Raw genomic sequence first — 21,610 nt, 5'->3', positions numbered from 1 at the left:
CTTGTAGTGTCACACAGCAGTTTAAAGACCAATGCATCAGAATACCATCAACTAGTGCCAGCGGCACGTCTTATACATTATATACAGGTTTATTCACTGATGGTCTCATCACAAACTACCACACTGCCCCCTAAATCTAAAGGGGCTCCAGAACCCTGCTGTCTCACATGATGTCATCATAGTACAGCTCCCCGATGTCCGGCTCATCACGTTTGCTTTTCCCAATCTGGGCTAGCCCTGCTGGTTGCTTCCGAGTCACTCGACGACGAAACGACGGATGTTTTGGCACCACGCCGTAATCTAGAGACAAAAGTGTGAAAAAAAAATCATCACAATTTTACTATTTCAATAATAACCATTAGCAGTTTCCGATATACCGGTATGTGACGGTCATTCCCATCTAAGTGAGCAATTAACTTGCAGATTTCAGGGGGGTCCGACCACTGGGACCCCGACTGATTCCAAGAACGGAGCTCTGAAATGTCTTATTCCACTGCCCCATTCTCAGGATCAGACAGATCCCCGGTTATCAGCAATTTATCACCTACAGCATCCTAGATCGGTGATACTTCTAAAAATGGGAATAACCCTTTAGAGGGGCTGTCCAGAGTTGCCCTGACAATGTTATGACTCCTGAATGCTGTTAATTGGTGTTTACCGTTCAGTCTGCGAGTCGATGGCAGAAACCTGGACTTCTGCTCTGAATTTAGGCTACATTGACATATTCCGGCGATGTCTGCTTTTTTCTCGGCAGAACAAAAAAAAAAAACCCAAAAGGATGCAACTAGAATCTTCTGAAAAGAACTGGTTTGTTCCTCAGCTGGTAACACTCACACAGCCATGTTTTCTTCCAGCACAGTAGTTAGATTATGTCCACAAGTCTCAGCAGGTAGCAGGATTTTTCTGTTGTGATTTAGCTCCATGTGAATATAGCCTTGGAGAAGACCGTTATGGGGGGTGCAGACAGGACAGCCGCATTCGCTCCTTGTAACATGAGATTGCACTTATGTCTTCTGCCACCAGTATTATAAATGGCACATACTGGGCGGGGGTGCTGGCACAGATTTGGTATTGGGACCCAGGTGCAAGGATTTATGCTTTTGGCTTCGAGCTTGTAATAATGTTGAACTAATAACAAATCTATAAAATGCCATTACCATCTATAAGTCCAGAGTGCTTCACCGGGATCTCAGCGAGAGCTTCAAAGTCCAGGGGGATTTCACGTCGAGCTCTGTAATCAGAGAGAGATCAGCAAGACGGCTATAGAAACGTCTAGAGACAATGTCGCTGCTCGCCCACTCACCGTCGTAAGGCCGGAGGACACATGACGCTTCCTAGAAGAAGTAACAGGAACATCCACGAGAACGGAAGACTCCCACCCATGTCTGCGGCACGGAACACAAGTGATGAGAAAGAACCGGTGACATCACAATGGGCCGGAGACAATAGCGTCACTTATTTATATTGAGTTGTCCAGAAACAGAAAAACTTTTTGGTTTATTATTTTATATAATCGACCAAATTATTCATTTTGCAATCGCACATTACACCAGAGGCGACCACCTTACAATACAAAGAACGTTAAACAAAATGTGTAATAACTTTACATCTATTCAAAATAAAAAAAGGTTTTTTTTTTAAGTCACATGAAAGTTTTTATTCCAATCACATTCGAAATTTTAAAGATTCCTTCCCAACATTGAGAGTGTTAAAAATCTCCAAATGCTGCGGGTTTCGCCCTCGTAAAAACAGGCTCATAAATGCTCGTCAGGAAAAGCAATGGCTGTGCTTGTTTGTCGTTGCTCCACTCATTCTCTACGGGACTGTCGGAAAAATTTGAGGGCTCTTCCCACCTATGTCTCTCAGTCCTGGGGAGAAGGAATGGAGAAGCGCCGCACAATCTGGCCACTGTGAGGGGTCCCAAAGTTCCTGTTAAAAAATATAAACCAACAAGAAAATTTTGAATATTTATTATAATCGCTACAAAACTCAAAGGGGTTGTACAAAATCAGAAAAACATGGCTGCTTCTTTCCAGACACAGCGCCACTATTGCATTGATTTGAAAAGGGGGATTAGTTGTAGTACCTGACCCAGCCTTTTGACCAAGTGGCGCTGCTTCTGGATGAAAGCTGCCATGTTTTTTCAATCCTTTTAATATTGGAAATCGTAATGCATAACATAGAAAGTAAATCATGACGGGAGTTTACAAAGGATCCCAGGGCTCACAACGGTCCAGGTGTCTCTCATAGTAGAAAATCTCATCAATTATGAAATAGTCACAGTTTAATATGGGAAAAGTCCAGACGCCATGTCAGAAGTGTCATCCGAGCTGTGATGGCACCGATGCCATGCTGGTATCACGTGGTAGAAGAGTCCAGATCAATCTCCCGAGCCCGTCATCCCCAGTTGTAGAAGTAAATCTTCTGCCACACGGGTAGGTAATCCATCAGAGGACCTTCAAAGAAACGGGAGGGTGAAAATACAGACCCCCGGGAGCTACCCAGCCCATAGAACAGCATATATCACGCCACTTACGTGCCACCAAACCAAGACCCGGGACGTAGTCTCCCAAGAGCCGGAGGAGGAGCAGCAGGCGAACTCTGTCAGTATAAAATGAAGTCCCATGAGCGAATAGCAAAAGCATGCCGCCATACATTGCAGAAAATGACATTTATCTCAGTGACCACCATGTAACAGAGCATTTTCTCTTGCCTCCACAGCAGCGCTCATATTAAAAGGGATACTGCTAAGATACGTCATCACGTTATGACTGGTGGTTCCCGAGAATAAAAAGGGTGCAGCGCTCTTGGCAATTCTGCTCTGCGGCCCCCATTAAAGTGGATGGAGCAGTTGTAGTACCCTCCACAGCAGGTGGCCAAGAGCGCCGCTCTGCAGGTAAGCCAGTGCCTGGTTTGTTCTTCCATGGATCCCACAGACTAGACCCCAGTGATCATCACATGATGACATAACCTTGTCTGTGACGAGACAACTGCTTTAGAAGCGCCATATTTCGGCCTGCCGTATGCGACGCGGACACTCCCGTGCAGGCTCGTATGTATGCTGGATACTCACTCAGTGTAGCGGTTATAGAAAGGGGAGCGCAGCAGATAATACAGTAGAAGCAGGGTTCTTCTCTGCAGCTCTCCTCGCTCCCTGCGGCTTAGATGGTGGACGTCACGCAGCACGGACAGACTGGAAAAGGAGAAATATCCACGTCATAGCCATGAATGGGCTGGGACCCCTGCAGCTCTTATACAGTATATTGGAATCACTGCTCTCCTTTAAAAAAAATCTGGACACTTGGGGGACATGTTTTCTCTTAAATGCAAATATTTGGGGCTAAAATTTATATTTGCAATTAGGTTTCATTAGTAATTTTACAAAGTTTTACTTTTGCTGACTGCGTAAAAAGTTACCAGAGTCTCCATCAATGGAGACTCTGTATGTATTATGTATACCCCTCCTCACATGTAAAGCGCCATGGAATAAATGGCGCTATAATAATAATGAGCTTGTACTGATATAACGTTTGTCACTCATCGCTTTTTTTGGAGCTCCTCTATGCTAACTTATGGCCGCAGACCATACAGAAATTTTTGAACCTTCATGTGATCATACGGGGGAAAAAAAAAAAAGCATGGATTCTCAGGTTACTCATTTTGCAACAAGTTAGGGTGCAGTCAGACGGTATTGCAAACCTCGGACTGGCCGGCAGCTCTCCTGACCGCTACATAGAACTACATGCCACCACGCTCAGGTGAGGGAGCTGCCAACCAGTCCAAAGTTGTGATCCTCCCATGAGTAATACGGCCACCTGACTGCACCCTAATAAGGCTGGTTTCCCTCTGCTGCGCCTGCTCTGGTCAGCTCCGCCTATGGGTGCATGATGCTGCATGCGACCTGCGTACCCCATCTTTAGCATTGGGTACGCAGGTATGCTTTTGCCGGCGCATGCATCGTTTTGACGGTGCGCCGGCCTGCGCCAAACGCATCGTGTTGCATTTTGGTGCGACCGGCGCACCGTCAAAAGGGCACATGCGCCGGCAAAAGCATACCTGCGCACAGCCTGTGTACCCAATGCTAAAGATAGGGTACGCAGGTCACATGCAGCGTCATGCGCCCATAGGCGGAGCTGACCGGAGGAGGCGCGGCAGGAGGTGTAGCTTCACGGCAAGCGTGTGCTGCGCCTCAAAACGCTAGTGTGAAAGTATCCTGAGAAGGGAAAGAAAAAGTCTGTAAAAGCCAAAATGGTGCAATATTTTTTAATGAGCCACGATTGCGAAAATAGGGATTTTTGTGTACTCACCGTAAAATCTTTTTCTCCGAGCTAATCATTAGGGGACACAGAGACAGTGGGTGTTATGCTGCTGGCCACTAGGAGGACACTATGTAAACCAGAAAAAAAGTTAGCTCCTCCCCTGCAGTATACACCCTCTCGCTGGCTGAGATTTCTCCAGTTTGGTGAAAAAAGCAGTAGGAGCATAAACAGTCAATAATAACCATAACTAAGTCAAAGCCTAAGAATGCTACAGTGAGCCAATAGGCTAAACAGGGTGGGTGCTGTGTCCCCCAATGATTGGCTCGGAGAAAAGGATTTTACAGTGAGTACACAAAAATCCCTATTTCTCCTATGCCTCATTGGGGGACACAGACAGTGGGACGTCCTAAAGCAGTCCCTGGGTGGGGAGCATACATCTGATAATACCCCATGTACCACTGAGTCAACACTGAGGTACTGCCGATTGCAGGCTGCATCCGCAGAGACCTGAGAATGAATTAGGCAATGTTTGTAAAGCTATGTAGGCTAGATCAAGTCGCAGCCTTGCGGACAGGTCTGAGAATGAAATTGGTAATATTTTGTAAAAAGTATGCAGACTGGACCAAGTTTCAGCCTTGCAGACCTGTTCTGCCGAGGCCTGGTGCCGAATGGCCGAAGAGGCGCCCACTGACCAGGTAGAGTGTGTCTTAATCCCCACTGGGATAGGCGCGTTCCTGATACAGTAGGACTACTGAATCGCCAGGGGAATCCACCTGGCTAGCGTTGCTTTGACACGGCTAGACCCTTCCTATGCCGCTCTGGAAGCATGAAAAGGGCATCTGACTTGTGGAAGGGAGCCGTCCACGAGATGTACCGTCTCAGCACCCTAACCACATCCAGGGTGTGGAGGGCCTTCTCAATGCAATGGACTGGCGCCAGACAAAAGGAAAGGCAAAACAATTTCCTCGTTGAGATGGAAGAGGAGACGACCTTGGGCAGGAAGGACGGGGACGTCCTGAGAACTACCTTTTCCTGATGAAAAATTCGGGAACGGAGAACGGCAGGACAGAGCTGCCAATTCCAAAACTCGTCTGACGTAATTGCCACTAGAAAGACCACCTTCCAAGAGAGGACGGACAGTGACACATCCTGCGGCGGTTCGAAAGGAGCCTCCTGTAAGGCCCCGAGCACCAGGTTAAAGTCCCATGAATCCAATGGCCTTCTATAAAGGAGGCACCACATGGGAAACTTCTCTGAATGAACGTCTTGACCTGAAGTTTGGTGGCAATTTTGCATCAGAAAAGCACTGACAAGGCTGAAATTTGGCCCTTGAGCAAGCTAAGTGCGAGGCCTGATTTTAAACCAGATTGAAGGAATTCCAATATGGCCGGAATGGAAAAACACCAGAGGTGATCGACCATGATCCTTGCACCACGAAAAGAAGGTTTTCCAGGTGCGGTGATAGATGCACATGGACACATGCTTCCTAGCACTAATGGTGGAAATCACGTCGTGAGAGAACCCAGCCTGTGCTAAAATCTAGGATTCAACAGCCACGCCGTCTAACACAGGGCCCCGGAGTTCTGGTGGTAAATCGAGCTCTGCAAGTGTAGATCCATGCAATCTGGAAGTCACCAGGGGATGTCGGCAACTAGTTGTATTAGTTCTGCATACCATGCTCGGCGCAGCAAGGATCACTGGTACTCCCTCCGCTCTGATCTTCTTGATGACCCTCAGAAGCAAGGGAAGAGGAGGGACGATGTACGGGAGCCGGAACCGGTGTCATGGCAGAACTAGGGCGTCCGCTCCGATGGTGCATGGATCACGCGATCGGGCAATGAACCGAGGAATCTTGTTGTCACGCCGGCAACGCCTGTCAGGTCGGGGCCGTTGTCACCTGTCTTGCCGGGTCCCGCTCTGCCTGCTCCTGTGTCTCCCCGCTCACACCGGCGCGCGGCACCCCCGGTCTTCCGTCCTGCAGCTCTGCACAGGGTTTCCTCCTCTTCCTCTGCTCCTGTCCCGGGCATGCGCCTTAGGCAACGGGCGCACGCTCTTCCCCTCTCTTATACCCTGTGCTAGAGCTTGATTGGCAAGTGCTCCACAGGGAAGGGGTTATCAGGCGGCTCCTCCCTCATGGAGGCGCCTGATTATCGTGTGCCTTCCGTACGGTACTCTGGCCCCGTCTGGTCGCTCCTGACCCTCTGCCTTGTCTGTCTCACCCGCACCTGAGCAGCCCCTCTTGGTATCAGCTGTCATGGTATTCGACTCCTTCAGGCCTGCTCCTAACAGTCCCTGTATAGGGGTCGGCACCACCTGGCCAGCTCGCCCCAGGGATCCCGCTACCGTGACCCAGAGGGTCCACTCTTGCTACTCATAACAGTATAATCAGGCCATGGACCCCGCGGAACTACTCTTTTTGCGGGAGAACCAAACCGGGATTATGGCTTTTATGAGGTACATGGACACTCTGTTATCTGCCATTCAAACCTCCGATCCAGGGAGCGCCCCTCTGCTGGCGGGACTCCAGCAGTAGCTCGCGCAGCAGCGTGATACTCAGTCCCATATTCTAAATTACATGGCGTCTGTTGATGACCGTTTGCAGTCCCTGCTGTCGTCCGCAGCGGCCTCTGCCCCGCCCCGCGGCCCTGCACCTCACCCACTGCCACGTTTGGGGAAGCCTTCTAGGTATAGCGGGGATCCCAAATTATGCCGGGGGGTTTCTTAACCAGTGCCCCCTACATTTCGAGCTGCTGCCCCAGCAATACCCGTCTGATAGGGCTAAGGTGGCATTTATCGTGTCCCATCTCGAGGGGGAGGCCTTGGCATGGGTGAACCCCCTGTGGGAGCGGGATGATCTGGTGGTATCCAGCCTACACGACTTCCTGGATACTTTCCGCCGGGTCTTTGACGAGCCCGGGCGTCTGGCCTCCACCACGGAGTCCCATTTCAATCTCCGACAGGGAACTCTTACCATGGGACAGTACGCTATCCTCTTCCGGACCTTGGCTTCAGAGCTCGGGTGGAATAATGAGGCGGTAGGGGCCTTTTGGAGGGGGCTTTCGGGGAAAATCAAGGACGAGCTTGCTGGTCGGGACACCCCCACCTCTTTAGAGGACCTTATAACCCTGGGTACTTGTATTGACTTGCGGTTCCAGGAACGCTCCCACGAGAGTCAGGGAGAGAGAGGCCCGTCTAGGTTCAACCCTGTCCCCAGTCCTCGTTCGTTCAAACCTGCCAGTAGTTCTGCCCCGGAGCCCATGCAGGTGGATCACGTTAAGCTATCAAAGCTGCGGCGCAGGGAAAGGTTAGAGCAAGGTTTATGCCTCTATTGTGGGGGAACCAACCACTTCCTGCGTTCCTGTCCTGAGAGGCTGGCAAACTCCTCCGCCTAGGCCAGGTAAGAGAGGCCTTCCTAGGTGACTCTGTTCCCTCTCTACCCCTTACTATCTCTGCTTTAATTCTCCTAGGTCGGGAGCGTAGATCTGTGGAGGCGTATGTGGACTCGGGTGCGGCGGGCAACTTAATTCGGATGGAAATGGTGGACAAGTTTCAGATTCCTGTCGTCACCCTTGAAGAGCCGCATGTGATCACCTCGGTGGATGGCAAGCCGTTACCTGTTCCCGTCACCACGGTCACTCTCGAGCTGGAAATGCAGATCGGAGCTCTCCACCGGGAGAGAATTGCTTTTTATGTTTTGCCTAATTTGTCTCACGCTCTGCTCCTTGGCCTGCCCTGGCTCAGGTCGCATGAGCCAGTCCTTGCTTGGTGCTCCGGGGAAGTCCTTCGCTTGGGGTCACTCTTGCCAAGAACGTTGTCTGCTGCCTGTTACCCGTATCAGTCTGCACCAAGTGCCCGCGGACCTTCCGGGGGGTTTGCCGTGGCCTGACATCCGCAAACGAATGGTTTCAACAAGAAGGAAGCTGAGACCCTTCCTCCGCATCGGGCCTACGATTACCCAATCGAGCTAGTTCCTGGAGCTACTCCTCCCAGGGGAAGAATATACCCGTTGTCGCCAGCAGAAACCTCAGCCATGACAGAGTACATCCAGGAAAACTTGGCCAGGGGCTTTATCCGGAAGTCGTCTTCTCCAGCAGGGGCCGGGTTTTTCTTTGTTCGTAAGAAGGATGGATCCCTTCAACCTTGCATTGACTACCGAGGCTTAAATAACATCACGGTCAAGAATAGGTATCCTCTACCACTTATCCCCAAACTGTGTGACCACCTGCGTGGTGCCCGTATCTTTACCAAACTGGATCTACGGGGGGGGCCTACAATTTGGTCCGAATACGTGCCGGAGAGGAGTGGAAGACCGCCTTCAACACGCGGGATGGCCATTATGAATATTTGGTCATGCCCTTTGGACTTTGTAACGCCCCAGCCGTCTTCCAAGAATTTGTTAACGTCGTCTTCCGGGATCTTGTATACTCGTGCCTCGTGGTGTATTTAGATGACATCCTCATCTTTTCACCAGACCTGTCCTCTCACAGGAGGAGTGTTCTCCCGGTCTTGCAACGCCTGCGGGAGAATCAACTTTATGCCAAGTTGGAGAAATGCCTGTTCGAGCAGACCTCCCTACCCTTCTTGTGGTATATCATCACGGACTCAGGGTTGCGAATGGACCCAGAGAAGTTGTCCGCGGTGCTCAAATGGCCACGACCTACCGGAGTGAAGGCCATTCAACGGTTCTTAGGCTTCGCAAATTACTATAGGAAATTCGTCCCGCACTTCTCTGCTTTAACCAAGCCTATTGTTGCCCTTACCTGGAAGGGAGCAAGACCGAACATCTGGCCCTCGGAAGCTGAAGACGCATTTCTCACCCTGAAGCGGGCCTTTGCCACGGCCCTGTTTTGCATCGGCCAGAGGTCGGCAAGCCCTTCGTCTTGGAGGTAGACGCATCTTCTACTGGGGCGATTCTTTCCGAAAAGACGTCCACTAGGCGCTCGGCTCCGTGCGGGTTCTTCTCCAAGTCATTTTCACCCGCAGAGTGTAACTACACGATTGAGGATCGAGAGTTGCTGGCCATAACGATTGCGCTGGAGGAGTGGCGTTATCTCCTGGAAGGTGCAGTCCATCCCTTCTCCATATTCACTGACCACAAAAACTTGGCCTACCTCGTCGGCTCAAAGACTTAACTCCAGACAAGCCAGGTGGTCATTGTTTTTTTCTCGCTTCGACTTTGAGCTCCACTTCCGACCCGGTGACAAAAATACCAAAGCAGATGCCCTCTCCCAGTCCCTGCAGTCACCCGAAGTGGAGGAGGCTCCGTCGCATGTTATCGATCCTGCCCGAGTTATCACGGTAGTTCCTGTGAATCTTCATTCCGTGCCGCCTGGCAAGACCCTCGTCCCACAAGACAAAAGGGCAGAAGTACTATGCTGGGGCCACTCCTCCAAGATCGCTGGACATGTTGGCATCAAGAGGACCCTTGCGCTGGTTTCCCGTTATTACTGGTAGCCTTTTCTACGCCACAATGTGTCAGACTTCTTCATCCTCCGGCGTACCCGCCGCCGATGCCCTCTCCCAGGAGTTTTCCCAGGTCTGGGGGAAGACCAAAGAGGCTCTTCTACAAGCCGCGGCCCGGATGAAAAAACATGCAGACAAGAGGCGGAGGGATCTCCCACCATACCATCCAGGAGACAAAGTCTGGCTGTCGACCAAGCACATCCGCTTGAAAATCCCTTCGTATAAATTGGGCCCCCAGTACATCGGTCCCTTCGAGATTCTTGGACGCATCAACAATACGGCTTATAGATTGAGGCTGCCTGCTTCACTCCTGGTCCATAACGCCTTCCATGTCTCGCTCCTGAAACTGGTCATCCTCAATCAGTTCTGTCCAGCGCCTCCTGTTGTTCCTCAGCCAGTAGGGGCCGATGACGTCTTTGAAGTGAGAGATATTTTGGCCATGAAAAAGGTTAGGGCAAAAACCTTTTTTCTCATCAATTGGAAAGGGTTTGGTCCTGAGGAGAGATCTTGGGAACTGCAAGAGAATGTGGATGCTCCGCGCATCATGGACCGATTCTTGGCCAATCATAGAAGGAGGAGACGTAAAGGGGGGTGTACTGTCACGCCGGCGCCGCCTGTCAGGTCGGGGCCGGCGTCACCTGTCTTGCCGGGTCCCGCTCTGCCTGCTCCTGCTCCCTGGGTCTCCCCCCGGCTCACCGCTCAAGCCGGCGCGCGGCTCCCCCGGTCTTCCGTCCTGCAGCTCTGCACAGGGCTTCCTCCTCTTCCTCTGCTCCTGTCCCGGGTATGCGCCTTAGGCCACGGGCGTGCACTCTTCCCCTCTTAACCCCTTCTGCACCTTCCCTGTGGAGCACTTGCCAATCAAGCTCCAGCACAGGGTATATCAGGCGGCTCCTCCCTCATGGAGGCGCCCGATTATCGTGTGCCTTCCGTACGGTACTCTGGCCCCGTCTGGTCGCTCCTGACTCTGGTCGCTCCTGACCCTTTGCCTTGTCTGTCTCACCCGCACCTGAGACGCCCCTCTTGGTATCAGCTGTCACGGTATTTGACTCCCTTCGGGCGTGCTCCCAACGGTCCCTGTATAGGGGTCGGCACCACCTGGCGAGCTCGCCCCAGGGATCCCGGTACCGTGACCCAGAGGGTCCACTCTTGCTACTCATAACAGTTGTTTAGTTTTGTGACCATGAGATCCACATCCGGAGTCCCCCAACGATGACAAATCTGTTGAAAGACTTCCAGATGAAGAGACCACTTCCCCGAGGCAATTCCTTGGCGACTGAGAAAATCTGCCGGCCAATTTTATACGCTCGGCCCAATGGAGGATGTGACTCGCTTCGTGCACGGCATCCTGCTCCGGGTACCTCCCTGGCGGTTGATATACGCTACAGCCGTGGCGTTGTCCGATTGGATCCTGATGTGACCTGCGAGGAGACGGTGGAAACTCCGTAGAGCTAATCTGATCGCTTGCATCTCCAAAATGTTGATGGGGAGACTGACTCTCGGGTTGACCAATGACCCTGTGCCATGTGGCGACGAAAGACCGCTCCCCAGCCGAGGAGACTTGCGTCGGTGCTTACTACCAACATCTTACTGGGAGAAAAGACCTCCCTTGATTCAGGAAGGACCTCAATGTCCACCACCTGAGGGATTGCCTGACCCGCAGGGACAGAGGGATCCGACTGTCAAGGGAGAACGGGTGTCCTAAGCTAACAGCAACGCGTGTTGTAAGGGACAGAGGTAGAACTGTGCAAATGGAACTGCTTCCATCGCTGACACCAACTTTCCTAGAACTCTAATGCCGAAACGAATGGAGTGAGAAAACAGTCGCGCTGCCTGTTGTAAGGCTTGGGTCTCTCCTGGAGGGAGAATGACCAACCCGCGGGAAGTGTCCAAGATCATCCTTAAAAGGGAAATCTGCTGAGCCGGTTTTGGCAAAGACTTTTCAAAGTTTATCTTCCACCCCAGGCGAGAAAGTGTATTTACTGTTATCCATGGATTCCTCGCAGGCTGGAAGGGACGGACCCTTGATGAGCAGGTCGTCCAGATACGGTAACACCACCACTCCCCGAGAGTGGAGAATGGCCATGATAGCCGCCATGACCTTGGTAAAGACCCTGGGGGCGGTGGCGAGTCCAAAGGGCAAGGCAACGAACTGGAAGTGTTCCTTGTGAATTGCAAAACGCAGGAACTGCTGGTGGGACGGGCAGATCGGAATGTGAAGGCAAGCGACCTTGATGTCGATGGATGCTAGGAACTCTCCTTTTTCCATGGAAGCGACAACTGATCGTAGAGATTCCATTCGGACTGATTTAACAGTTTGAGATCCAGAATAGGTCACATCGTCCTGACGTTTTTTGGAAACACAAAAAGGTTTGAATATAACCCTCTGAACCTTTCGTGATGAGGGACCGGAATGATGACTCCGACCCTTAGCAGAGCCTGAACAGCCTGAAGGAAGGCTCGTCTTTTCTTGGGGGAAGAGGAAAGGAAAAACCGAGTTGGAGGGGGGAGAAGAAAATTCTCTCTTGTATCCGGAGGACACCAGCTCCCTGACCCACTTGTCGTCATTGGGTAGATGTATGAGATTTGGCTCCCCTAGATTCAGAAGCCCTAGGCCTGGGTTTCCAAGAGCGGTTAGGTCTGTATGAGACCTGGGAGCCTCTGTCTCCGCGCGGGGACCGACCTGATCCGGAAGAGAAGGTAGAGGAGGACCAACCGGAATTGTTGCGAGAAGATCGAAAACTCGTGGGCTGTTGGTTGCGAAACGGCCGAACAGCCCCTATTGTTGAGGAGTTTACTTTTTCCCCCGGTAGTATCGGAAATGAGTTGGTGCAGTTTCTCTCCAAAAAAACGACCCGTTTGCAAGGGGAGAGAAGACAACGATCTTTTAGGTGTGGCATCCGCCCGCCAGCCGCGGAGCCATAGGGTTCTTCTAATGAAGATCAAATTAGCGGCAGTTTGAGCCGTGCAATTGGCGGCATCAAAAGAAGTGTCTACTACAAAGTCAGCTGCGTGAATTATCTGCCTGGCGACAGTGGTTGCTTCTGGAGGAAGATTGGTGCCTTGGAAGGGAGTAATCAATCAAGACTTCTGCTCAAGCGGCCATTGCCTTAGTGACCCTAATTGCCGCGAAAGATGGAAAAAAAATGCTGCTCTTGAAGCTTCAAAAAGACTGAACAGGCAAGGTAGTCAATTTGACAATCGGAAGGGGTTTCTGACTGAGGAACCTTCAGAAACAGATAGGAGCGTTTTAGAAGCAAGACGCGATACAGGAGGGTCCACCGGAGGGGACTGTAACTAATCCTACATTAGGTCTGGATGAAAAGGGTATTTAGCCCGAGTAGAGTTTTGCCCTGTGAACCGCTCATGTGGACGATCCCTATGATACTGGACGGCTGGTAAATAACGTGCGCACACGCTAGGTTTCCTTAAATGAGCTAGGGTGTGCTGGAGCGGGACTATTTTCCTCATCCAACCTCAGAATCCTGTTGACTGATTCCATAAGAGAATCAAGCGACTCCTGATCAGTTGGGGAATTCCGAGGGGCTGACGTGTCATTCGAATTCAGGGACGTGCTCGCTGTGAACCTCAGGAGAGGGCGAGCGAGAGAAAGGAGCCGCCGATGCTGAGGCGCTGACCGTCCCTTGGACGAGTATGGCCCCTGCTGGGGGGCGGTTCCCGGCCGACGCCAGAGCCCTCCTCGGGAGGTAAGGACGCTTTCTGCCTGGGTCAGAGACTCCACCAACCGTGACAGGGATGCAGCCTACTAAACGCAGGAGGCCCGTCAGCAGCGGCGGCGAGGGACATTGGCGCGCAGGTCGGGTTGCAGTCTGTGCACTGGGTAAGGCAGACTTGCAAGTGGTACACACGGTAAAAAACGCAGTGTGCTTTTTAACAGCCTGTTTAGCCTCCTTGGATTGAGGCATAACGCTCCTGAAAGGGCTAACGGCAGTCTGTCTGCAGCTGCAGGGAATGTGCCGTGAAGGGGTTAAGATTTAATCTGAGGGCAGATGCAGCTTACCCGGTCCTGTGCTGGGTCCCTCGGGAGGAAAAAACCGGTGGCCTTGTGGTGTCACCCGGTATCCGGCAGTCCAGAGCAGGCATAGCGCTCATAAAAGGGTTAACGGAAGCTGAAGACATGGCCCCCCGAGAATAGAATTCCGCGTCTCGTAAGTAATGAGAGGCGCCAAGAGGAGGGGCGGTGACGTTAGCGCGGGCAGCGCTAATCAAGTTGCGGCCTAGTAGGCCGGAAAAGCTGGGGACTAAATTTTTGGCCTACCCGTGGTAGGCACCGGGGGCGGAGAGAGGGCGGCTCTAGTGGGCGATGGTGCACCGCCGCTGACGTTAAGTCAGCGCTTCTCCCGGGGGGCAGGACCCGACCCCATACCTCCACTCCTGTGCTCAGGCAGGTCGTCGCTGTCCGGGGTCTTCTTGTTTCATCCTCCGGGCGATGTAGCAGAGCTGGAGGAGGTCTTAAAGGGGTATGCTAAATCGATCCACCCTGTGGTAGGGGGATGGAGCGCTCTGGGGCTGATTCAGGGCATCCGAAAAAGCGCTGCTCAATTCCTTCTCCATGCACTCCTGTGCTACGTCCTGTTGCGCTAGCCCTCGTATCCGTGGAGTACCGACCGTAAGGGAACCACTGTCAGAGGAATCAGCCCCATTCGTCGCAGGAAAGTGTACGGGGAGGTATACTCCGCATGCTTGCCTGTTGTTGGTTCGGGGGAGAGCGGGCTGTAGAAAGGAACCGTCGCCCCCTTCAGTCCGTTAATTAAAAAATAAAAAATTTACAGAAAATTCAAAAATAAAATAAAAACGGTGGGGTCTGAAACCAGACCCAAGTGCCTCCTACAGACACTAAGCAAAGAACTGGAGAAATCCCAGCCAGCGAGAGGGTGTATACTGCAGGGGAGGAGCTAACTTTTTTCTGGTTTACTTAGTGTCCTCCTAGTGGCCAGCAGCATAACACCCACTGTCCCTGTGTCCCCCAATGAGGCGTAGGAGAAATTATTTTTATCCCAAAATACGTTCCCCCGAAAGTGTCCAATAGGAGTAATGTTCCTATCCGCGGAGTGTTACTCTGGTAGCATGCAGAATATCCGATGGTGGATCCTAACCTTGCAACATCCAATGCAGAGGCCATCAACCACGGCTTCCACGATTTCTGACCCCATACAGCCAGGCTGGCCACTGTAAAATAAAGGGTTAAGGTGCAATAGGTGGGGAAAAAAAATCAGACAGGAAAGGATGGGAGCGATGGCAAACAATCCCCTGACGTCTCCGAAAAATAAAGGATACAGTGTGTAACGGGCCGCAGGATGTGAACCATTTCGGCGGCGGTGCCCAGCGCGCCCAGATCAGAAGGTTGTCCGTTCCTTTCATGATGTCCGTTTCGCCTCTGCTCTGGGACATGGGGGCTTCTCCAATAGCGACTTCGGCCAGAGGGGGCTTATAATAAAATTAAAAAAAGTTATCTGTATAGTATTATAGACATCCTATACAATGGACGCCGAAAGCCGAGTCCTTACTGTCACTGAGGGATCGCACCGCGCGGCTCGAGCGCTTGCCCACAAAACAGGCGTCTTGTTTTCCATCGCTTTCCTCTCCTGAAAGCAAAATCATGAGATAAGACAGGAGTGAGAGCGGTCGGAGAAGATGCTCCGTATATTCGTCGCTACTTTTGCAAAATTGAAGAACACATTTGACGCTGATGTGGAGACCGGATCGGTCGATGGAAAGCACCAGACTAGTGATGAGCGAGCGACAGATAAGGGGTTAATCCGAGCACGCTCGCTCATCACGACATCAGACTTCAGCTTCTACATATCCTTTAAAGAGAACAGATTTTAGTGCTGAAACCATTGGTACGGCTGTATAGGTCATAATACAACAATAAAAATGGTACCTGCCTTGCAGTGAAGCGATGTGCCAGCTCTGAGAAATCAAGCTTTAAAGTCACGCGCAAATCAGCCTTAACGTGCAATAAGGGCGTGTCCATGCACTGAGAATGAGGACACCCCCCCCAACGCACCTCCAGGTTGATTTACATTTGGCTGGATTTCTCCACACAGGATCATCAGATCACTACAAGACAGGTACCATATTTATTGTTGTGCTCAGACCGAGGCAGACGTATAATTTGCATCTGGTAGTAACATCTTCCCAACAGGATCCCTTTAAGGGAGGCAAAGAATGGGGCCTTAATTGTGGGAGTGAAAGTAAGCACAGACCGTGTGTTCAATGTACAGAATGTGATCTGGAGGACGTGCGGTGATAAAGGGAAAATCAGAAATAATAATTAATTGCTTTGAATGCCCAAACGAGAAATTAAAGAAGAATGCGCCTGGTCATTAACTAGATAAAATAAAAAGTGTTTCCCATAAAACCCCTTTAAGAGGACACACAACATGACGTCAGACCTGTCTGGTTGAGGCCCCCCTCTCGGTCTAGTGGGGTCACAGGGGGAGAGGTCTGGATCCCGGACTTATACCATAGAAGCAGCACAATACGGAGACAGGCCCTAATGGGAAAAAGAAGAGACCCTCGATTTTAGGAAGCCGATGTGTCTCATTTTTCCACCAACGAGCCTAAAAAGGTAGCTGACGATACTCACTTCAGCAGCTGTATAACCAGTATGGCCGCCCATCGGACTTTGTCGCCCCAGGCACGTGCCGATCCGATCTCAATGAAAACTTCCAAACTTTCCAGGACACCCAACCAATTTTTTAGACGCCGCTGGGGGCCGTCCTGTGACAGATGGAAACGGAGTTAAATGAAAGGGTAATGTGGGGGTGAGGAAAAGAAAACAAGGCTGGTGCTGACCAAAAAACAGCGCCCACCCCCAGTGTCACTTCCAGGGCACGGCTCGTGTCTGGCATTGCAAAATTAGAGCCATTGAAGTGAGTGTGGCCAAACTGCAATACTGTACACAACCTGCGCACAGGGGCGGCGTTGTTTTATGAAAAAAGCAGCCATGTTTTTCTATCCTTGTCGTTGACACTTACAGTAGGGGGCGGCTTCAGAAATTCTTTCCTTAGGATTCCATCATTTAGTAAAACCAGGAGATTGGAAGTCGAGTAAACTGAAAAGAGATAATGATGAAACATCGACTGAAGTTTTATGGCACCGCTGCATCCCAGCATAGCGCAAGTGAACGGGAGCATCGCAACAACTGAGGTGCCAGAAAAAGTGACTCGCAAAACTCGGCACAAGTCACGGGACCTCGCTGGACACAACGGGACCCCAGTCACTTGTGCTTTGTTACAATGTAGCATCAGAAAATGATGAGTGATGACATCCTGTGTGCCGCGCTGCAGAGTAGGGCGGCGCTGCGGAAGCATCGATACATGATCCTATATTTCACACATGCACTTACCGAGCTCGGACAATTCATGGGAATCTGTAAAGCGACCTAAAAATATAAATTAAAAAAAATAAATAAATCTAAGGCAGAAATCGTTTGTCACCATAACACAGATTGAACGACGTTTAAAAGTAATTTTGGCATGTTTTTCACCGCTTTCATATCTCTAACAGTAAGAACATGGAAGAGGCCAGGAGCCATTTGGTGAGCTGCATTTCTTGCTACATGTTCACAGACTTACCAGTGGAAAAGCCAAACTTCACCTGCCACAAATGCAAGCTTGTGTCCCTGTTGGAGGAAAAGTTGCAAAATCTAGAAGAGAGGTTAGCTACACTGAAAAAGGTGCACCATACAAAGACTGGAAAGCATGTATTTGGAAGTCACCTTGCTACACTCATCAGGAGAGCTTTACACTAGAGCAATGCGGGAAGGGAAGCAAAAGGCCAGAAAAAGCCATACACCTGACAAATACTATTGAGTACTCTGCTATTAGAAGTGGAAAGGAAGAACAAAGACAAAAGAATCTAAATAATAAAAATATTGGAGATAGAGAAACCAATCACAAACTAAAATGTTTCTATACTAATGCACAAAGCATGGGCAACAAACAAGGAGAATTGGAACTACTAACACAGGAAAAGAAATATGATGCCATTGGAATCACTGAAACTTGGTGGAACGATACACATGATTGGAATACAAGACTAGAAGGATACAACTTATCTGCAAGAAACAGGACAGAACAATGGAAAAGGACACCATTGTAGTCATTTACTACAGGCCACCTGTGCAAGCTGAAGACATGGATGAACTCTTTATGCATCAAATGGCCAAGTTCGCCAAAAAAATATGACAGTTGTCATGGGAGATTTCAACTATCCAGACATTTGTTGGGAATCTCTCTCAGGCAAAACTAACAGGTCAAGGAAATTCTTATCCTCTCTTGCTGACAACTTTATCTTACAAAAGGTAGGGGAGAAAACAAGGGGATCTGCTACCTTGGATCTAATCCTTATAAACAGGGAGGAAATGGTTGAGGAGGTAAAAGTGGCTGGGACCCTAGGAGGTAGCGACTATGCTGTTAGAATTTTGGATAACTAGAGGCGGAAGACCTGTGAAGACTCAGACGTCAAGGTTAGATTTCAGAAAGGCAGATTTTAAGGAATTCAGAAAGAGAATTGGAGGGATCCAATGGCTGGATATCCTTAAGGACAAAAATGTCCAGGAAGGATGGGAAATCTTAAAAAAAGATTCCCAAAGCACAATCGTTAATTGTTAACAATTCCAAAAAGACGGAAGAATAGGAAGCATTTAAGGAAACCAGGATGGATGAACACAGAACTTAAGCACATGCTAAAAAGGAAGAAAGAAGTCTTTATAAATTGGAAAGAGGCATATCTAAAGAAGAATCTAATGCGGTCTTCAGAACCTGCAGGGCACAAATCAGATTAACTAAAGTTGACAATGAACTGAGGCTTGCAAGATACGTCAAAAGCAATAATAAAGGATTTTGGGGATATGATGCTATAGGATTTTTACAGGATGATAATGATGAAATGGTAAGACAGGATGTTGAGATGTACGAACTTTTCAATTTCTATTTTGCATCTGTTTTCTCTCAGAAAGGAAATGTAACATCAACTGTTCTTCACTGTGATATTAAGGGAATAGAAGAATCCAGGATATCTATAAACAGAAAGATCGTGAGGAAACACTTAGCTAACATAAATGAATTCAAGTCTCCAGGTCCAGATGAATTACATCCCAGACTATTGAAGGAGATAGCAGAAGAAATTTTTGAACCCCTCTCCATAATCTTTGAAAATTCTTGGAGAACAGGAGAAGTCCTAGAAGACTGAAGAAGAGAAAATGTTGTTCCTATGTTCAAAAAAGGGGGAGAAGGTGGACCAGGGAACTATAGGCTGGTGAGTCTGACTTCTATACCAGGAAAGATCTTTAAACAAATTATTAAACAACATGTTTGTAAGTACCTGGATAACAATCAAGTGATTAACCGGAGTCAGCATGGGTTTGTAACTAATAAGTCATGTCAGACTAACTTAATTTCCTTCTATGACAGAATCACTGACTGGGTGGATCAGGGAAATGCTGTAGATATCTTGACTTCAGCAAAGCATTTGTCAAAGTATCTCACACAATCCTTAGTCATTTTTTCAATAAGTATGGAATGGACAAGGCAACTGTTAGGAGGATTCATAACTGGCTTAGTGATCGGACCCAAAGAGTGGTCATAAATGGCTGCACATCCCGTTGAAAGAATGTCTCAAGTGGGGTACCACAGGGCTCTGTCCTGGGCCCTGTATTGTTCAACATCTTTATCAATGATTTAGATGCAGGAATTGAGGGTAAACTAATTAAATTTGCTGACGACACAAAGCTAGGAGGGATAGCTAATACTAGAGAGGAGAGAGAGGATTCAAAAAGATATAAATAAACTGGAGCAGTGGGCAGCAACTAACAGAATGGTTTTTTAACAGGGAAAAAAGCAAAGTACTACATCTGGGCAATAAAAATGAAAAAAGCATATACAGAATGGGAGGAATAGGCCTAAGCAACAGCACATGTGAAAAAGACTTGGGTATACTAATAGATCACAGACTGAATATGAGTCAACAGTGTGATGCAGCAGCAAAAAAGGCAAATGCAATTCTAGGATGTATTAACAGAAGCATACAGTCTAGATCACGTGAAGTCATTATTGCCCTCTACTCCTCTTTGGTCAGACCTCATCTGGAATATTGTGTCCAGTTTTGGGCACCGCATTTTAAAAAAAGACATCAACAAACTGGAGCAAGTTCAGAAAAGAGCGACCAGAATGGTGACCGGTCTGCAAACCCTGTCTTATGAGGAAAGGTTGCAGGATTTGGGATTGTTTAGCTTGCAAAAGAGAAGACTGAGAGGAGACTTAATAGCTGTCTACAAATATCTCAAGGGCTGTCACATTGTAGAAGGATCATCGTTATTCTTATTTGCACAAGGAAAGACTAGAAGCAATGGGATGAAACTGAATGGGAGGAGACACAGATTAGATATTAGAAAAAACTTCTTGACAGTTAGAGTGATCAATGAGTGGAACAGGCTGCCACGAGAGGTGGGGAGTTCTCCTTCAATGGAAGTCTTCAAACAGAGGCTGGACAGACATCTGACTGGGATGATTTAGCGAATCCTGCTTTGAGAAGGGGGTTGGACCAGATGGCCCAGGAGGTCCCTTCCAACTCTAACATTCTATATATAAAATTCTTGGTTTTCTCTATTCCCTCCTCCAGAAAATAAACCAGTGATCATGGAAGCTCTCGATCGATAAACTGCAATATTTCAGTATGTGGCTGCAGCGGTGACTGGGGGTCTGCAGCAGCCCTTCCTCTCTCCCACCCCCAGCTAATCCGCAGCCAGGGTCAATGGGAGCAGGACGGTTTTGTGGCTCGATCACTTAATTGGCGCAGTGATTGATGGCAGCGTTTAAACGGCAGCGATCGCTCTGGTCTCGGCTGTTAGCGGTTGTAGGACACAGGACCTGATTCTGGCCCATACACCCGACACAGGGCGTACTGGTGCATCCTATAAGAAGACGGGGTTGAATTCTCTCCCCCTGATGTCAGCTGGGGACATACCGCACATGGAGAGACGCACCGTACAGCTGCCAATGTGAATGGCACTCTCTGGAAGACACCGGCGGCGGCCATATTGGCAGTCACCCAGCTTTCCCAGGAGCAGATGCAGCCATATCTGCATTGCATGCACACCCTCAGGGGTTAAAGGTTCAGGTGTGGGGCTGCAGCTCGGTGGCATGGTGCATCTCAGGACAGGTGTGATCTGCAGTCAAGACCCCCCCTCCATCACCCACCTGCAATGAGGTAGGACAGCATGCGCACAGCCCCCTCCAGCTGTGTGGCCCCTGTGGGATTCTGCACCACGAACTCCTTGTACTTGTGTGTGAGCTCCTGCAGCCTCCCCCAGCAGCTGGCTGCCATTCTCCTGCCTGCAGCTTCTCTTCCTGGTTAGGGACGGCCCCAGTGTGGGCGGGGAGTATACATTAACCCCTCATTCCCTGCACAGGACTTGTGTAGCTCAAACTGCGCCAAATACGGTCGGGATTAACCCTTTCATTGTCATCTGTGCTTCTATGCATACATTTGTACTTCTCCAGCTTCTATCATTTATTGTGATTGTATGTAAAGCAATCCCCATATTCACCAAGGGTAGGAGAAGAAGGAGTTAATAAAAAAAAGAAACTACGAAAGGATATTGTTCCTACACTTATTTATTTTTCATTCATTTACTTATTTATTTTTCATATTTTTTTTGCATTGATTTTTTGTGCGCTGTGTGACCTGTAAAACCACCCTGTGACCAGCAGGGGGCGGCAACTCCTGGAGGTTTTGGACTTATTCCCCTTATTAACGCCTGTATGTTTATGTATCAATAGAAAAAGGAAAAAAAAAGCTTTGGGTTTTGCACGATATTACTTCTTTTTTACTACGTCTCATCACTTATTAATTAGTTGTCC

The 21,610-nt window shown here is 49.4% G+C and overlaps 2 protein-coding genes across 2 annotated transcripts; both read right to left on the bottom strand.

Annotated features, from left to right (window-relative positions):
• Nucleotides 1-70: 70 nt before the first annotated feature.
• Nucleotides 71-1,806, bottom strand: FREY1 (Frey regulator of sperm-oocyte fusion 1). The gene is made up of 3 exons (XM_073541734.1): nucleotides 1,304-1,806; nucleotides 1,158-1,231; nucleotides 71-300 (listed from the first exon to the last, which is right to left on the bottom strand). Exons 1-3 carry the CDS (start codon nucleotides 1,381-1,383, stop codon nucleotides 164-166), a joined length of 291 nt encoding a protein of 96 aa, XP_073397835.1. The 5' UTR covers nucleotides 1,384-1,806; the 3' UTR covers nucleotides 71-163.
• A 148-nt stretch (nucleotides 1,807-1,954) lies between these two features.
• PEX16 (peroxisomal biogenesis factor 16) lies at nucleotides 1,955-21,142 on the bottom strand. Its single transcript, XM_073541730.1, has 11 exons — nucleotides 20,948-21,142; nucleotides 17,095-17,130; nucleotides 16,724-16,800; nucleotides 16,333-16,466; nucleotides 16,139-16,239; nucleotides 15,248-15,325; nucleotides 15,018-15,167; nucleotides 14,837-14,909; nucleotides 3,074-3,193; nucleotides 2,537-2,601; nucleotides 1,955-2,456 (listed from the first exon to the last, which is right to left on the bottom strand). Exons 1-11 carry the CDS (start codon nucleotides 21,072-21,074, stop codon nucleotides 2,398-2,400), a joined length of 1,020 nt encoding a protein of 339 aa, XP_073397831.1. The 5' UTR covers nucleotides 21,075-21,142; the 3' UTR covers nucleotides 1,955-2,397.
• Nucleotides 21,143-21,610: the final 468 nt, after the last annotated feature.

This window comes from Dendrobates tinctorius, unplaced genomic scaffold (genome assembly GCF_039654945.1).
Source record: "Dendrobates tinctorius isolate UK_male_01 unplaced genomic scaffold, ASM3965494v1 ptg000124l, whole genome shotgun sequence".
In the NCBI taxonomy this organism is placed as follows: domain Eukaryota; kingdom Metazoa; phylum Chordata; class Amphibia; order Anura; family Dendrobatidae; genus Dendrobates; species Dendrobates tinctorius.
This window is presented reverse-complemented; position numbering and strand designations above follow the sequence as displayed.